This window comes from Coffea arabica, chromosome 7e (assembly GCF_036785885.1).
Source record: "Coffea arabica cultivar ET-39 chromosome 7e, Coffea Arabica ET-39 HiFi, whole genome shotgun sequence".
Lineage (NCBI taxonomy): Eukaryota > Viridiplantae > Streptophyta > Magnoliopsida > Gentianales > Rubiaceae > Coffea > Coffea arabica.
Window position 1 is genome coordinate 29273407 of NC_092323.1, and position 19063 is coordinate 29292469.

General features: G+C 34.8%; 1 protein-coding gene across 3 annotated transcripts; it reads left to right on the forward strand.

Moving 5' to 3' along the window:
• Nucleotides 1-504: 504 nt before the first annotated feature.
• Nucleotides 505-9868, forward strand: LOC113702380 (uncharacterized). 3 transcript variants are annotated; one of them, XM_072059262.1, is made up of 11 exons: nucleotides 505-796; nucleotides 1088-1226; nucleotides 1352-1524; nucleotides 5824-6329; nucleotides 6454-6505; nucleotides 7312-7658; nucleotides 7813-8249; nucleotides 8390-8555; nucleotides 8789-8950; nucleotides 9023-9111; nucleotides 9469-9868. In XM_072059262.1, exons 2-11 carry the CDS (start codon nucleotides 1114-1116, stop codon nucleotides 9617-9619), a joined length of 2196 nt encoding a protein of 731 aa, XP_071915363.1. In that variant the 5' UTR covers nucleotides 505-796; nucleotides 1088-1113; the 3' UTR covers nucleotides 9620-9868. The 3 variants fall into 3 exon arrangements, with proteins under 3 accessions (XP_071915363.1, XP_027079365.1, XP_071915364.1); XM_027223564.2 differs by having other exon boundaries at nucleotides 5896-6329; XM_072059263.1 differs by having other exon boundaries at nucleotides 1097-1226.
• The last annotated feature ends 9195 nt before the right edge of the window (nucleotides 9869-19063 follow it).

Here is a 19063-nt window from a genome sequence, read left to right on the forward strand (position 1 = left end):
ATGGATATAGCAACTCTGAAGAAATAGTTATTTTTTATTTTACAATTGTTATATGTGTTAAAAAATTAGTTACTGATATTTTGATCATGAAAAATATAACTTTATTTTAACTCCATCAACAAGTTAAGCACTACTGTGGTTGAGACCTCAAGAATTAGATATGCTAATCTCAAGTTCTATTCTTTTTTCCGAAACGAAATCAAACCCACACACACAACAATACAAACAGACACGCAGGAATTAGCAGCAAACCGACCCGAAGGTAATCTAAGCGGGACCCACAAGACACAACCATCCAGCCAATTGGTATCAAGTTCTAATCTAATCTCAAGTTCTATTCCCTGTTCTTTTAAACCTCACACCTCTCATGGTAATAAAAAAAAAATTGGATAAAGTATATTTCGAGTTAAGGGCAACGTGTCGCTGGAAGCCAAATTCAGGGGAGCAAAGCGTAATTAAGCAATTAAAAAGCACAAAAGCGAATGCCATAAATGTCTTCCTAAAACGAGGGAAACTCGAAAACAGAGCCAAAGGGGGGAGAGAGGAGAGAGAAACAATTTGCGCTCATTGCCCCCCAAAATCTCTCTCCTCTCCAACACGTAAGTCAGAAACGCCCAAAACGGCAAAGCTTTACGCCACCGCCTCCTCCGCTTCCCCCTTTTCCCCCACTTGTCTTCATCTCAAACTCCGCCCCGTCTATATATATATATATGTATGTATGTATAAATCCATAATTCACTTCTCTGCTCTTTTGCTCTCGAGATTTTTCCATATTTCCATGGTTTCTACCTTTTCGGTAACTTTCTCCTTTCCTTTTTTTCGCTTTTTTTTTATTTGCTAACTGTTGCTGTAAATATATTAAATTTCTGGCGGGAAGCGTTAAACTAGAGTAATTGAGTGATTTTTCTGATTTTTTGATTGGCATTTTCATCGTTAAGCATCAATGGCCTCGTTGTTTCAGTTTATTTTGTGGGTTTTTTTTGTTTATGATTGGGAGTCACATTGGACATGCATGTAAATAACTGAATTTTGATTTTGTGTCAGTATTTATATCTAGGGTTTTGAAATTGATCTGGGTTATTTCTAGGGTTTTCAGAATTGAGGGTGGAAAAAATGCCTTTGTTCAAAAGAAAACCATTCCCATGGACGGAAACGCCCACGGATTTGAAGCCTCAGGAGAATGTTTTTCAGGTCCGTTTTACTAAAGAGATCTTCAGAAGCTACAGGTAAAAACTAAATTGTTTTGGTGGTTATCAGAAAATTCATTTGATTGGGAATTTAAATGGTTTTTATTCTTGATTTGTTCATGCTGTTTTTGATGATTAATTTTCTTCTGTGATTGACTCTGCAGTGAGTATTTGAACCGGATAGACCTTTACCGGCGGAGGGTTTGGACATGCAAAGTCACTGGGAGGGGTAACTTGACCTATGAAGAGGCTTTGATCTGCGAGAGCAATGCCATTAAAAAAGTCCAACAAATCCCTAAAGAATTGATTTTCCCTGTGCTCTCTGATGTCCAATTCAGTAATTCTTTTAACTCTTGCTGCTGCTTTCTTTTTGTTTTTCTGAAAATAAATTATTAATGTTACTTCATTAAATGAAGTATTTGTTTGGAATGCTTGTTGTGGAGTGTAATGTGATGTTGTTTGTACATTAGGGTGCTTCCGATTATTGGCCTGGAAGTTGTAGTCAAGGTCTCATGTGGGTTTGTGCTTAATTGTTTCTCTCTTTTTTTTTTTTTTTTTTATACTTTTTATAAAATGATTGTACTCATTGGGTATATTGAGTGCATCTCTGTTGGAATGAAAAATTGTGAATGTTGTCCGGAACTGAAGTTTTTGCTAAAAGCTGGTGCTCTTAAATTTTCTATTAATGTTGAGGCTCATGATTAGCAATCGGGGTAATGGTTTCCTGATGTGGCTTGGCAGTTATTGAAAAACTGGCTAATGTGGAATGTTTGTTAGTTAGCTGACTATGATCAATTAGCAGTGAAACACTGGCTAATGTGGAATGTTTGTTAGTTAGCTGACTATGATCAATTAGCAGTTTAGCATAACAAGACAATTTCATGTTTACTAGATTTTTACTCCTAAATATCTTTGTTTGATATATGGAAATGTTGATTTGGAAATTAGTTTTTCCATTACAAGTACAGATGTTTAGTATTCTAGAATAGGTAACGATTACCAGTTCTTTCTTTCTGAAATAACTGCTGATATGGTTTGTTAGTTAGGAGTCTAGGTCTAGCTTAACTAGTTGTCTGCATGTGAGGATTATTAGAAATTTTACGAAACAACTTTAGCTTGTGTTAGGTAACGGAAGTTGGTGACCCTTGTAGAGCTTGCACGAAATGAACCTTCATGGAAGTTGTTCTGCCCTTTCTGAGATGCAAATGTCAAACCATTCAATTTATGCTACTCATGCACACCTAACAGCAGGCGTTGGTTACCTGAAACATTTTAAAAGCTGGTGTTGTAGTTGGACATGCTCAAGTAATTAGAGTCTGAATTAGGTATTGGACTTTGTAGATATGTTGAATACTAGTGATCGGGAGAGAATTTTGGTTCTTGTAAGAGGTTGGTGTACATCAACAGACCTTAGTAGTAGTAAGATTTGTGGGTGCTAAAAGGGATTATATGGAGCTCTCAGCATCACATTTCGAAGCAATTTCATCAGCGCTTACCAAGCTTTGTTAAGTGAAGATCAACTCCTTTCAAGCTTGTCTTAATGAAATACTTCAAATGAGGACATTGAAATGCTGCACATTGGCAGTCCCTCACATATCAGTTGAGCCCATGACTTGTCAAGAGAAACTGAGCAACAAATCAAACTCTGATAACAACCATCTGCTGCATTCCTCTTATTAAAAAGGGTTTGCTTCATTCAAACTTCTGCAGAAACAGAATCAATTTTTTTTAAATCTCCACCTAATTGTCTAAAGTATTGCCATAAATATTTTCACATGGATCCTTCACATTTAAATCCAGCAGCATTATTCCTGCCAAATAGTGAAAAGTAGTGCTTGACCAAGCAAATGTACCATTTCGCATGCTGGCATCTCTGAAAATTTTCCAACATTTTAAGTGCCAATAGTTGTATGCTGCATTAGGAGGCCAGATTTGATACCTGATTGGTTGATTGAATAAGGATGCCCTTTTCTGCGAGTGATTATTTATATCATAGTTTTGGTGGCCAAGATGTGTTTGCATTTTTATGTAATTATTTCTCTTGTATTGCTGTTGCTACTGTCTAGGTTGTGATTAAAGATGTCATCTTTGATGTTCCTAGGTATTCAGTGCTTCACCATTCACATTCCCTTCTTCTTTCTCCCCTTAGAGCTTGGTCACAGCAGATTGGTTTCTTTTCCTTCTTGCTTTGATGTCAAATTCACTTATCTAAAAGTAATTGTCAATGTATGTGAACTGTTACTTGAGTTCTTATTTTCATATTTGGGATAGTATTTCTGCATTGAACTTTATGACAAGCTTTTCTTAATTGTTTTCCCAATAAAGAAGTTAGTAATTTCCTTTGGTCCAATAGAACGTTGTTTTGCATGAGGATGGACTAGCTTTCCTTTCGTTCAGGACTTAAGTTTATCCAGATTTAAGAATTCATGTTTTGACTGTATAATCTGTCTAGGACTTGAGTTGCTGGCATTTCTCAAGTCCTAGTTTTACAATCAGTAACATGAATCATACCCACTGTTGTCTTCTCTGCGTTGCATTTTAATGTTGATATGGAGGCAAGTGCCAAATGCTGTCAATACTATTGGTCTGGATCATGACTATCATAATAAAATTATATAGTTTGCTAGGAGTGCAGGAATGTTTATCACTTCCTGATATACCTTTTAACAGTTTAAAGGGGAATATGTAGGTTGTTTGTATCGGAACTTTTTTGTCTACCCTGGGTAAGTATCATCACAAAGAAATGTTCCCAATGGTTATGACTTAGATATCATCCTTAAAGGTACTAGGAATAGGAAATCCATAAAACTCATATAATGGGGGTATAAGATGTAACTTCTGTAGTGTGTTTTAGCTTCAAAGTCAATATAAATATGATATCTTTATTTAGAGACCTACGATACACGCTACAGGTACATGAATAAATAATAGGAGAAAAAGATTTTATGGGATTGAGCATTGATAATTGAGAAATTTATATAACGCATGCAATTGCATATCACTTAAAGACCTATTGGTATGTGAAAATAATAGGGCTGATTGTTTAACCACATATCCCTATTAGAAGCAGAAGTGCTTTATTTGTTCTATTTGTACCCTGTGAAAATGTTCAATATGACTTGAGCTACAAATTTTTGCTTTATAGTCTTGTGCTTTTGAGCAGCCTGTTTGGTTCTTTGCTTACTGTGATTAACGTTGGCCATTTAGTGCCTTCAGTCTTTGCCTTGTTCTTTCACGAGTGGTTCTTCTCTCCTTTGTTGTTGAATTTGACTATTTATTTGTTCAGTTCATTAGTTTTTTCTTGGCAGCTAATTGATGTCTGATATAGAGTAAAGGCCTTGATCTATAACTTGGACTTAAGCTTTTAGGATTTCCAGTATCGTACTTGAGTTTTGGAGGTTGGACATTCAAGAAAATTCAAATTATTGTATTTTTCAATAAATTTTTAAGGCTAATATGCCACTTGGATGCTTGTCATTTTCATACGAATATTTAAAGCAATCTGTCTTTTATAAAATTGTCTTTACAGGATAGATTAGTCGGTTCAACTATGTAAAATATGGTGATTGAGATCATTGTGGCTACAGTAATGCAAATCTTGTTGGGAAAAGTTTCAAAATATTTGCTTGTTTCTCAAGTTTTGTGTGTTATAAATAAGTTTAGGTATGTTGGCTTTGTTTGGAAGTATTGAGTGAGGTATTTCCTGCTTTCCTCTTTTTAGATGTTTCATATATCTTTAGAAACATCATACTTTTTCCATATGGATCATTTTCTTCTGCTATGAACTTAATTATCTGAATAGCAACCAGCTCAACTTTACAAGCAAGTCCTGATAACTCAGTTGCCCATGTATTTGACGTTTTTAGCACCTTCAGTATTCTGTGAGACTCTATATGACCTTTCTGATCAAGTATGAGTTTTTACTCCTGGCAATTTATTTTCTAAACCACTGTTCATGTTAACTGCCATTTCTTTTAATAGTTTTGACATCATTATGTTTTTTTCTTGCCTTTGTTCATACTTTGTGTACAACAGCATCAATTGGATCCTCCTTTTATTTTTTATTTTTATTTTTTGGTGTTTTAAACCTGCTGAAGGCTAGGGCCATAGTATCTTTTTTTCGGTCAGTGTTATGATTTGAACATGTACTCAGAAATCTAATTTTTTATTCCTTGAAAATTCATGTCTGTAAAGGCATTTATATGTTATTTGACGTGAAAAGTTAACTTCATTATGTTGTTTCCATGGTTTAAACTTAAAATATTTTGTTTGAGATGGCAACTAAATGCTCATTCAAGTTAATGTGAGGACATATATTTGACGCATTCAAAGTCATTCTGGGCATGGAAGAAAAGGGCTATACTTAAGAGACAGCCAGAGTGGAATCTAGAACTCTTGGAACTTTACAATTATGACTATGATCACATTGAAATTTCTGATGTGTGGATAATGGAACATGTTAAATTCACAGTAGATTGGATCAAATTACTCAGCAAAGGGATCACCTTTTGTGCAAACTTTCTAGCCTCTTATTAGAAAATACTTGGTAGAGTTTCCATAATGTTAAAAATGTCTGTTAGGCAATTGATTTTTTTTTTTTTTTGGGTTTTATGAAGTGCTTTTGCCTCTTTGCCAGCCTGGGATTTTTTGGTCTTTTGTTCACTTGATGGAAATGAGATTCAGCTGAAGAGCTATTTGTCTTTGGCAGGTATGCTTACGCTAAAAGATCTTGTCAATTCTATTGCTGAGAAATTCCAGGGACAGCTTTTAGAGGGCAGTGAATTGTATGGAATGAAGAACAATCATGTCACTCCTTGTAAAATCATAAAAATTCTAGAGGAAGATAATAAGACCAAATTTGAAGTTGCATGGCTTGAAAAAGATAAAAAAGTTCCTATAAATGCTTTAGTCAGCGCAGAAGATTTGATTACAAAACTACCTTTTACTAGAGGAACCCTTAAGTCTTTTATTAAGGAGTCCACATATCGAAGTGGCCCTTGGGTTTTACATGATAAGCTGGCCAAAAAGCACGGGATCTCAACTGATCCTCCACAGGAGCTAAAAGGAATAATATCCTTGCGCGATGGAGTTGTGGTATGCAGTAGGAAGAGAAAAAAAGTTGAAGATGAGCATGGTGCTCAGGTAACTGATGTGGTTCCATTTCGAAAAGAAATACATAAGCTTGTATTCCCCCTTGCATTCGTATTCCTTTTTGATGAACTATAAAATCGCATATTCCTTTTTCTTTTCTGATTTTGTTCTAAAGGCAAAGAGTGGCGAGTCTGTGGCCATCACGTCTGTGGAAAATGCTGATGGAGGTATGTTAGAACTATAATTTACTTTCGGAGTGAATGCCATAGCCTTTTGAACTGAATTGCAGAACGTACTCTTTTTTCTGTTTCTTTGCCTTTTTTGAGCTAGATGTTGGACTTTTAGTCACCTATATAGATATTTTAGTTTGCTACGGTGGCTTATTTGGTATTCTCTTCTTTTATATTTCCTTCTTGGTCTTCATCTATTGTCTACTGACTTTGTGCACATGCCCTGAATGAGTTGCTATTGTCTTGTGGAAAGCTCCACTTATGAATTGATAGGGGGTTGGGGATATGTTTCAGGTGGTGATTTCATATCTTAACATGACTGTTTGGATTCAATTCTCTCATCCAACCTTTGAAAGTGTCCATATCGTGGTCCTATTTGGACAGTGTACTGCACATCTGTTTGGGGATTAGATTAGATTGCCTAATAAAATAAATTAGTATCATATTAATTGGTAGTAATCATCTCCATATGTTTTGTCAGATGCATTATATCTGGTGAATTTTGTTTAATGGTCACAACTCAGAAATCTAAATTTCTGGGATTCAGTCTAACCTGTAGAGCTTATGTGGTCAATGGCCTTGCCCTCTTATACCTTTTATAGAAGTTGAATACAATGTATGGGGAGTTTAATGGTTCTTAACTCATGAGGTTCATTTGAATTTACCTTTTGTTTCATACTTACCTTTTTCTGTTTGGATTTTGTTACATTTTGCTTTGTTCTGTGCTTGATATATTCTTTGCTGGAGCTTTTATTGTTGTCTATCTCATTATGTCTATCTTATATTTATGTTGTCCCATGCAGAGTACAAGAAGCCTAAAAAACAGCACATCAGATATCCTATTGATGATCTACTAGTGGGTCTGGCTGGGGACGATCACAAGTTGACTGAACGACCTTCCCCTTGCAGAGATTTTAGTGTTCCAATGGGTTGTGTTGGGGATCTTTTGATGGTGTGGGATTTTTGTACTTCATTTGGCAGGCTATTGCACTTGTCACCTTTTTCTCTTGAAGATTTTGAAGGTGCGCTTGGCCACAAGGACAGCAATGTGGTACTTCTTGTTGAATGCCATTCAGCTCTTCTTCGCTTGCTCATGAAAGATAATGGGAAGTTTTCCTTGTCTGTACAGAATAGGAAACGGAAGCCAAAGGTTAAGCCCTCAATTGTTGATATTGTTACTACTATAGTTGCTCCCTTTGGATAGAAAATGAGACTGGACCTTTGTAATTTCTGAATCCTTGATTTTTTGATTTATTGAAGATGCTTTATTGTTGCTGATCTCCTGTAACTCGTCCACATTTCAGATCACTTTAATCACTTGGACAGAGTATTTGTGCGATTTTCTGGAAATGATCGGTGTTCTTGAACTATGTAGTCACATCACAATGATTAAGCGGGGCCACTATGGGCTTCTGGACATTCATATTAAGTTGGGTATATTGAAGGAACTGCTTGCTCAAGCCCTTGAAACAAATCTGTTGAGGACAAAGTTGGATGAGAATTATGATCAGCGACAGGCATTTGCTGCGATGAAAAGGGAAAAAGCTATTGAGGAAGGTAAAAAGAGAAGAGAAGAGAAAAGACGTCTGAAGGGAGAATCTGAGGCCAAGGAATTGACAGGGACTGGTTCCAGTGATACTGCAAACGATTCGGTTGAACCGGTGGAAGTCAATCCTGCTGAAGAGAATGGTAATGTTTTAAAGAAGCTGGACAAAACCGTCAAAAGTCCATCAGAGAACAGGTTTGATTTTGAATGTTATGTGTTATTGGACTTCTTCAGATCATACTGTTGGATGGATCATGATGTCTTTTTTCAATTTGTAATTGTTTCCCTGTCTCTTTTAGCATCACTTTATTGTGTTCCCTCCAAATGCATGACAGTGAGGAGGAACAAACAGCTCATGCTCCAAAGAAGAATGCTAAGAATCAAAAGGCAGATTTGAAAGCCATTCCAAATGGCACCAATGACTCGACAAAGAGGAAAATTCATAAAATGATGAAGAAGGATATAAAAGAGACAATAGAAAAGAAGAGCAAAGAACAGAGGGTAAATTTACACTCTCTATCAATGCTGTATATGTATCACTCTACCTACATTTGCTTTGTTATGACAAAAACATATACCTATTTTCTTTCTTTTCTCTAGAATTTTCTCTACAGATGTTTAACTACCTTCTTGCATCTGTTCCTTCTATCCTTTGTGCAAGGACAATGTTGAAATGAGATATGATAACTATATTGCCACACTTATATTATTATTCTGTACTTCTATTGTTGCAGAAAGAATATCTAGAGCGGGAGATAGAGAAAAGGTTTATACGCCATTCTCCTTTGGGCAAAGATAGAGATTATAACAGATATTGGTTTTTCCGACGTGATGGAAGAATATTTATTGAGAACTCTGACTCCACACAGTGGGGTTATTACAGCTGCAAGGAAGAGGTAATATCGAGAAACCGTTGTGATTTCAATTTATCCTTCTGTTATGATTCTGACTGCTCCTCACAATGTCAGCTGGATGCTTTTATGGGCTCACTGAATCCAAAGGGTGTTAGAGAATGGGCTCTTAAGAAGCAATTGCAGAAGCACTATGATAAAATTTGGTATGTTAAGTTTTTATTTAGCAAGTTCATCTCTTTTTTTTTTTCTTTTTTTTTTTCAATGATACTACTGAATGTCCCTTTTGGTTATATAACGAAGGTGAAGGTGAAAAAAGTAGGCTCTAGTAAAATCTTGTTAAGCTTATCTTATCTTTAGACGGTTCTAATCTGAACTTAAGAACTTCAACTGCTACTTTCTTCCATGCATATATATTGACCTAGCAAGGGTTTTTTCCCCCCTGCAAAATTTCTTTTTAAGCCCGTCAAGATGGATTGCTCGTGTGCATACCTGGTTGGCTACACCTGCATAATCTGTAGCAATCGAATTGATTACTGAAATCTTGTTATTGGAATTTTCAGCTCTGAACTTCTGAAGAGATCAAAGGATTTAGCTCAGAAGATTGCAATGGAAGAGGCTGTGCTTCGTAGGTCTACTCGAGTTCGTGCTCCTCCTAGGGACAACCCAGCTCTTGCCTTCCTTAAGTATGAAAACAAGTGGAAGGAAGACTGACTGCCGTTTGGACAGATTGATACATGAGCTAGCTGAACTAGTGTAGTTAATTGCCACAGGGTATAGAATTTTTTTTCCCTTGCAGGTACTGCCTGTTCATTCTTTCATTTGCAGGAAGATTTTTGGGGTATAGGGGGCCCTGATGGGATGAATTTTTGACTTTTGAGATCAGCCCTGTGATGGTGGCCCTCGTGTAATTGCACTTCAATTGCTGTAAATGATATTAGAGCCTGTTCAATTGAAATTTCATATTGATGTTACACTTGCGTCTCCTCCTTTGTATAAACCCGCAGGAAAAAGGTGAGGAGGGAAAGTGGAACGGAAACAAAAAAGTCCATGTAGTGTAGAAAAAGATGACAAGTATTCTATGAAAGCACCAAGGCTTTTACAACTGAAGAACGGAACAGCATGGCATAAATTTATAGTTTCTTCCAATTTCCCTTCCTCATCTAAGCGGCATCAGAACCTATTGATTGGTGGTAGAGGGACTAGGGGCTTTTGCAATTACTAGTCTTAATTGCACCATCCAGTATGTGCAGAGTCTATGGGTTGGTGGTGGAGGGATTGGAGGCTTTTGCAAATTGCTTGTTTTAATTGCACCGTATAATGGACGCACTAATGTAACATGTAGATACAATAAATTATATATAAGGAGAAACCAATGCATGAAAGAGAACAAATTTTACTATTTTTCCTATTAGTCAATCCTATGTCGATCCCGCAATTCATACATTCAAATAGATGTGTATGTAGACATGCATACACAATATATTCATATGTATATATAAATTTGCACATATATACATGTATACAACATACATACATAGACAATTTGTGTACACACATATATTCTTAAATTGGCATAAAACATCATTTAACTTACAGAAAAGCAACATTATGAGGATCCAAAAATTATTTTTATATTTTGTATTCCCAAAAATTATTATTTTTATATTTTGTATTTTAATCTACTTGTCTTGAATTTTTGGTTAATTTAATGGTTGAGTTATGATTTTATTTCCTATTGTTTCATTCAATTTGTTGCATGTTGAGTTCATAGTGCGTTATACAAGTGTGATCAATTAGTGAAGTGCGTGCAATAAATTTGGTGAATTAGAGGGAGTTTTGTACAGAAAGATTTTTGTTAATAGAGGTGTTAAGATATCATTGGAAGAGGATTAGATATTAGTGAATGAAAGACAACTAAATAAGGATTTCATCTTGTGATGCCAAGTGTCAACCATCTAGTTAGTTTTGACCAAGACTAATGTAGCGTTTGGTTCGCACATCGGAATTGGATTCGGATTCGGAATCGGATATCTTGGGTTTGGAATGAGGTCATACATTCCAATACATTTGTTTGGTTCAAGTACCTGGAATGTGTATCATTACTATAGTTGATGTTTGGTTCGTCGACTCTTTCGGAATGGAATATAATAAATATATTATAAATCACATTGTAAATGATAGTTATTGGCTCTTTGTAAATGAGATATAAGAAATTTTTACTAATTAAATATATTAGTATAAATGTATTAGTAAATTTAGTCTAACTGATTAATAATTTCTATTAGTAAACATGCATAATTATCAGTATAATTGATAATATTAATTATATTACACAAATTAATATACATTATATAATATATATAACTAATATTATTATTATTATAAGTTTGTAACTAATTAAATTAAATATTATATATATAATTAAATATAAATATACAAATGTTATAATATAAATATACAATTATATAATATATACAAATATTAATTAAACAAATATTTTATATAAATGTAATATATATTACATATTAAATATAGTTGTTATTATATATTATTATATTTAAAATAATAATAATAATAATAATAATATAATTTATTAATATTACATACATGTATATATTATAATTATACGCACATATAATATACATTTATAAATATACATATATATTATAAATATATTATTATATAATATTAATAAATTTATAATATATATTATATAAGTATAATTATATTTAACTAAATAATTATAATATATAATTATATAATATAATAATATCATTATTATAAGTTTGTAACTAATTAAATTAAATATTATATATAATTAATTATAATTATATGAAAGTTATAATATAAATATATAATTATAATTATATAATATATAAATATTAATTGTACTAATAATTTATATAAATATAATGCATATTAATTAGATATAGTTATTATATATTATTATATTTAAAATAATAAATATAAATATAATTATATAATTTATTAATATTATATACATGTATTTATTTTAATTATATGCACATATAATATACATTTATAGATATACATATATATTATAAATATATTATTATATAATATTAATAAATTTATAATATATATTATATAAATATAATTATATTTAACTAAATAATTATAATATATATTTATATAATGTACTAATATTATAATTATAATATATTATATATATGTATATATTATAATATATAATATATATAAATATTAATTATATCATTGTATAATTATAATATGTAATTGGATTTGTTTCTTGGAATCAAACTTGGGAATCGGACAAAACCCACCAAAATACTTGGGAATGGAGAAACACCAAATTTTTAGAAATCATTCCAAGATTTCAATTCCCATTACAGTGAACCAAACACCATTTATGGGGTTCATTCCATTCCCCGAATCCGATACCCTCTTACCAAACGCCCCCTAAGTTCTCTTCTTAACTTCACCAAGCTTCCATTCATTACTATTTCTTTTCTTTTCCTTCTTGGTTGGACGAAATTTGAGAGAGAAAAAGAGAGAAAAACAACAAACTTCAAACCTTGATTCCTTGCCTATTTAGTGAAAAATCCAAAGAAAAACCCTAATCCACTCCATAAAAACCTTGAATTAAGCTTGGAAGGAAGCTATTGGAGGAGTTCTTGGAGAAATGACTTCTTGTTTCATTTCCAACCTTAGTCTTGTGTGGAAGGAGGAAACAATTGCTAGAAAACCTAGTTTTCTCTTCTTATACTTGAGTGTACTTGATATATGGATGATAGGAGTCAAAAGGGAGGAATTTTATGGAGGATTTTAGTTGTTTGCAAGTTGTTTTCTTGATAGTTTGTTGCTGGAAAATTGTCAGCTTTATGTGTTTGGTTTAATTATTAGTTTACAAGCTTTATATATGGATTTTGGTGGATTTCTTTGTTAATAATCATGCTATATGCCTCTTTATATGATAAAGAAGAAGGATTAGGTACGTTGCATGAAAACCTTAGTAGCTTTGATGGAGAAATTTATGGTGAGTTTGATGTATGCTTCTATGTGGAAATATTAGTCATTTTTATGGTGATTTTGGCAAGGTTTTTGTTTAAGGTACTTGTTAAACCTTAATTTTCAAATGTATGTTGAACTTGAGCCAAGGAAGTGAGATTTTGTTAAGAAAAGTTTTATTTTCTCAAGTTGTTAGCAATCTAGAAATTTTCGCAGGAAGGTTTACGCAGTTTTGGGAAATTGGCTATAATTTCGTATAGAAAAATCAGAATTGAGTTCTGTTTGTTGCGTTTGAAACTAGACTTAGAGGGCTTTCTAACAGTATAAAATTTGGGTTGTGGTTCATTTTATATATACACTAGAAAATCAACAAAGTTGACTGAAAATTTTGCCCAGCATAAGTAAAAACTGGTATGTTGCAGTAGATTGCGGCTCAATTTGGACCAATTTATGAACTGAATCTCTTTGAGGTGTCTTCTAAAGATTGTTAGTGCTTCGAGTCTAGTTTTTAATGGGGTAAGTTGTATAATTTTTTGACATTTATAATTCAAGTTATGATTTTTCAAAGGAATGATGATTGCTGGAATTTTTGTTAGAACTCGTGGGAGAGAAGTTGAGATGTTTCCAACTTTACATCTAAAACTTTGGCTGTAAATTGGCATATCTTGACTCCGTATATCTTAAAACACTTCAATCTTAGCAAGCATGTGAGTTTTTATGGTGAAAATCTTGACTTATGTGGGTGGAATTCTTGTTTGGAGGAATCGCAGGGCTGCTGGAAAATTTGCAGCTTAACCAATGATGAATCTTCTAGCTTGACCTGGGTATTTTGATGGAAATTGACTAAAGGATCATGTTATATATCTTGTGTATGCTGTACTTATGGTTGTATGAAAGTTTGCTTAGGTGAGAATTCGATCAATGGGATTGAATTGAGGATAAAATGACTGATGAACTATATACTAACTTGATAACCGGTCCGATGGAGCATTAGCTGTGTACCCTGCTGTGTTTAGCCTTAAAGTCCTTTCATTTGCGAGTCTTTTGGATTCAATCATATTCATATCACTTGCTAGAATCTTAAACTACAATGGCGCGTTGAATTGGAGTGAATCTAATAGCTTAAAAAGGTGAACCACCTTGGTTTCTTCACTATTTTGTTGTTGGAAATTTCTAGCAATGAAATGAAATGTGGAATTCTTTGGTTGCTCATATTTCTTGGGTCCAAATGCTTTCCTTTCGCTCCAAAACCATACTTGAATCATTACCCTAGTATGTACTTGGATTTTCCTTGAATTGCACTTTCAAATTTGTCTTTGAACCCTTGTGTTTTGAGAGACCAACTTGGATAGGTGTATGGTCCATAGTTGAGTCTAAAATGTGAATTTCGTTCGCCTAAGTTTTGGATAGTTGGACCATAAATATCTTTTATCTTGGTGGCTCTTAGGGTTTGACGGTGAATACGAGAGCCACTCAGAGACGAGCGTTTAACATGCTCGGCTTTGAACTGGTGAGTGTTTCAATTGCATGTTCCATGCTACTTGTTGCTAAAATTGCTAGGCACTTGATTTGTCATTTCTTAAGCGAGTGTGTACTTTATCGCACTTGACCTAACTCGACTAAACTTTTGATATCTTGTTCATGCATGTACAAGCAATTTGATTTACAAGTGACTTGTATCTTGACTTGAAATACTTGATCTTGCGTGCGGACTTGCATGTACATGTGTATAATTGTAGATCGGATGTATATCTTCTTGCAGGGTTGAACTAGGCCCTTGGACCCTTATCCAAGACGTCGGGTAAGTGGGAACTTGGGTTACTCATGCGTATGTGTGAATGTAGGTTGGTAACGGCTGAACTGAGCCATTGTTGGACCTCTTGCTTGAGACCAGCCTTAGAGCAGTCGAGTAAGTTGGGCAACCTTGGGTAAAGGACGAAATTCCTAACCTGTTTACTCGTGACTTGAATTCATGACTTGAACTCGTGACATGCTTGAATACGGAGCGTTAGGTGACAGCTAATGTCTCCAATCTTTACTTGCGTAAGCGTTGGGTCACAGCCAACGACTCCACTCGTGAATACTTGAATACTTGGGGTTTTAACCCCAAATCATGAATACTTGAATACTTGGGGCTGTAAGCCCATCCCATGGTTGGTTGGTCGAATCAAGCCGGTAAAGAGTTTGGTCAAGGAGATTAATAAACCATGGGTACTTGATTGGCGTTCGGGCCCGGTAGGGGGATGATTGGTGGACGGAGATCGACGTTTAGTGGTGATCTATGGACATTATAATTTCATGGTTGACGGAGAGTCAATGGACCCTGGACAAGTTACCGTGATACCTGCTCCTGAGAGTAGACTATATCCTTTGATATGAATGTGATATTTACTGTACATTATTGCATGATCTATCTGATTACCTGTTTCGATATATATTATATCATGCCTACTAGTTTACTTGCATATTTTCTTGGAATCTCACTGGGTTTCTAGCTTATTCCATAAATTTGTTTTCCCTATAGGGGTGAAAACGTGAGAGTGGGTACTGGAGAAGGCATAGTCTTTATCCAAGATTTGTTAGTTGCTCACGTAGGCATTCCTAAACTCTTTAGCGGGTTTGTTTGGTTTTATTTTGTAAGTTTAACCCATCAGCTATATTTAGGGATTGTATGGGCATTTGATGTCCACGATTATATATGTCTAGAGTTGTAATTGATATTGTCCTTATTATTGATGTTGTTTCTTTGTAAATTTCATAACGGCATGAGTGAGTCCTGGCGAGAGTTAGGCAGACGGTCCGCCAAACCCTTGAGTACGTCCTAGGAGAAGGTGGGATCGTCACAAACATTGAATGGCAAAAATTGACAGATTGCCACTAGTACACTACTTAGATGAGTTGAGTGGTTGTTTTGAAACAAAAGAGAGCACAATAGTCTATAGTACGGCTGCAAACGAGTTGAGTGTCAGGAATAAACTTGAGAGAAGGAATTAAGAAAGGGAAGAAGAAAGCAAGAATAGATCTCAGTTGAGGAAATGAGAGAAAAATGGGAGAGTTTATTTAGAAATTTCTTGAATGAATTCTTACATAACTGCTTTTCCTCCTCTTCTTGAATGTTTCTTTGTTTTTTTTTACCACAAGAATCTGCAATAGCCAAAATTACCAAAACTACGTCGCTTAACTAATAACAAAAATTCATGACAAATCGCTCCCCTTCAAACTATGCTTGTTCTCAAGGATGGAAATAAGGAAACTGTTGTTTGATAAAATCAAGATCCTCCCAAGTAGCTTCTTCAAACCCAAGATTAATCCATTTGATGAGAACTTAGGATATAGGTTGATGATTTCACATTATGGCTCTACTTTTGAGAATTAGTTTCGGAGCAATTTGAATCTGGTCATCAGGGCTAACTAATGGCAGTGTAGGCATGACAATCCGAGATTCTCCCAACTTTGTTTTTAACATAGAAATGTGGAAAACTGGATGAATCCTGGAACTTGGGGGTAACTCCAACCTGTAAGCTACCTCCCCCACTTCCACTGAGTGTTGTCTATAAGGCTGAAGTTTCAGATAAACCATATCACCAACTTCCAAAACCCTTTCACTGAGTCAAGTGCTGGCAAAGGATCTATAAAATGGCTTGCCTATCTCTGACAACTTCACTAACTGCAGGAACAATGGAATTAGAGATATGCCCTAGTGGTAACTGGATAGGTTTATGGCCATAAAGAGCCTCAAGTGGGGTCATATTGAGACTAGTATAGTGGTTAGTGTTATACTACCATTCAACTAATGGTAACAAAGATTTCCATTTCTGAGGTCTATCACTAGTCATACACCTCAAATAGGTATCCACACACTGATTAACACATTCACTTTGCCCATCTATTTGTGGATGGTAAGCTATGTTGAGATTGAACTGAGTTCCCACTAGTCTGAACAGTTCTTGCCAGAAGAGACCGGTAAAAAGTTTGTCTCTATATGAAAATATGATATCTAGTAGCCCATGGAGCTTGAAAATATGTGTTCGGAATAATTTGGCAACTTTTACTATAGAGAAAGGATGTTTTAGAGGGACAAAATGGGAGAATTTTGCCAACTTATCCACAACCACCATTATAGTGTCACAGTCTTCAAAAAGAGGTAAACTTTCTATGAAATTCATACTAATTTATGACCATGCTTGATTAGGAATTGGCAAAGGTTGTAGTAAACCTGGATAAGGAACATTTTCATGCTTGTTCCTTTGGCAAATGTCACAATACTTGACAAATTCATCTACATCTTTTTGCATTTGAGGCAATAGAAAACTGCACTTAGCCTCTTGAAACACCCCAACTGCCCAGAATGGCCACCAACTGCTGATGAATGCAATTGTTGAATAATCTGGTGTCTCAAGTCACCATGAGCACCAACATAAGTCTTTGTATTCATAGTCTGTCACAGAAGTAGGATCTAGTAGCAATTGGGCAATTATTTCTTGATATGATGAGTCATTTTCATAACTCAAAGATATCTATCAAAAAGTGAGGCCTGATGCTAGTGATAGCACAAGACATTTCTATAGAATTCTCCTTCTGGAATCCCCTCCTTGACAAGGCATCAGCAGCCTTATTTTCAGCTCCCTTCTTGTACTGAATCTCATAGTCTAAACCCAAGAGTTTTGTCAAACACTTGTGCTGTAGTGAAGTATTTAGCCTTTGCTCCAGTACAAATCTCAGACTTTAGTGATCTGTTCTTATAATAAAATGGTATCTAAGCAAGTAGTGTTTCCATTTTGTTACTGCCATCACAACTGCTAGTAGCTCCTTTTCATATATAAAAAGCCCTAAATTCTTAGGACTCAAAGCCTTACTGAAATAGGCTATTGGTTGGCATACCTACACTAATACAGCACCAATGCCTCTACTACAAGCATCAGTTTCCACAATTAATGGTTTAGTAAAATCTGGCATATTCAATACATGAGCAGGGCTTATGATGTCCTTAATTGCTAAAAGGCTTTAGCTACTAGCTCATTCCAACGAAAAGAATCTTTCTTTAATAATTCAGTCAAGGGTTTGTAAATTAATCCATAACCTTGTACAAATCTCTTGTAATGCCCTATAAGCAGTGGCGGAACTAGGAAAAATTCTCAGTGGGGGCAAAAGCAACACTAAAATTGTTTACCTACTCTTTTTCTAGTTTTTTAAGCAAAAAAATATTCACCAACAAGTTGAAATGAAAAGTCTTTTTTAGCTTACTTCAAATGGAACTTTGTGGCCCACATATCTTTTCAGAATATTAGTTCATAAACCAACTTAGAGGACCATGTAATTCTTTCATTTCCTTCATAAGAAAATTCCGGGAGCACACTTGAAATTATATCAAAATTCTAGGGATACTATAGGAATTTAAGAGGGGGCAGTGGGGGCACCACTGCCTATAAGGCCCGAGAAACCTCTCAAAGCTTAGACTGTCTCAGGTACTAGTTATACTCTAATACATTCCACCATAGTAGCATCCATTTCTACCCCATTGTAGGATATAACATGGCCCAGGTATTCCACTCTCAACTGAGCAAACATGCATTTAGACATCTTTGCATACAATTGGTGAGATCTCAGAATTTTTAACACTATTCGTAGATGATTTACATGGGCTTACAAGTCTGGGCTATAAACAAGTATGTCATCAAAGACGACAAGGATACATTTCCCGAGGTAAGGTTGGAAGATTTCATTCATGAGGGATTGGAAGGATGTAGGGGCATTAGTTAAGCCAAAAGGTATAACTAAAAACTCATAATGGCCTTGGTGAATTTGGAATGCTGTTTTATGGATGTCACAGGCTTTGACGCTGATCTAGTAGTAACCGATCTAAGGTCAATTTTGCTGAAAAATTTGGAGCCAAAGAATTCATCTAAAAGCTCCTCAATGTTGGGAATAGGATTTCTATCTTTAATGGTAAGGTCTAGATATTTGTAATCCACATAGATATGCCAAGTGCCTTCTTTTTTCTTAACTAGTAAGACAGGTGAAGAAAAAGGACTGGTGCTAGGCCTAATGATCCCAGTTTGAAGCATACATTTCACCTGATTTTCAATTTCTGTTTTTTAGGAATGTGGATATCTATAGGGTTTAACTTTAAAAGGTTGAGCCTCTGGTTTCAAAATGATGGCATGG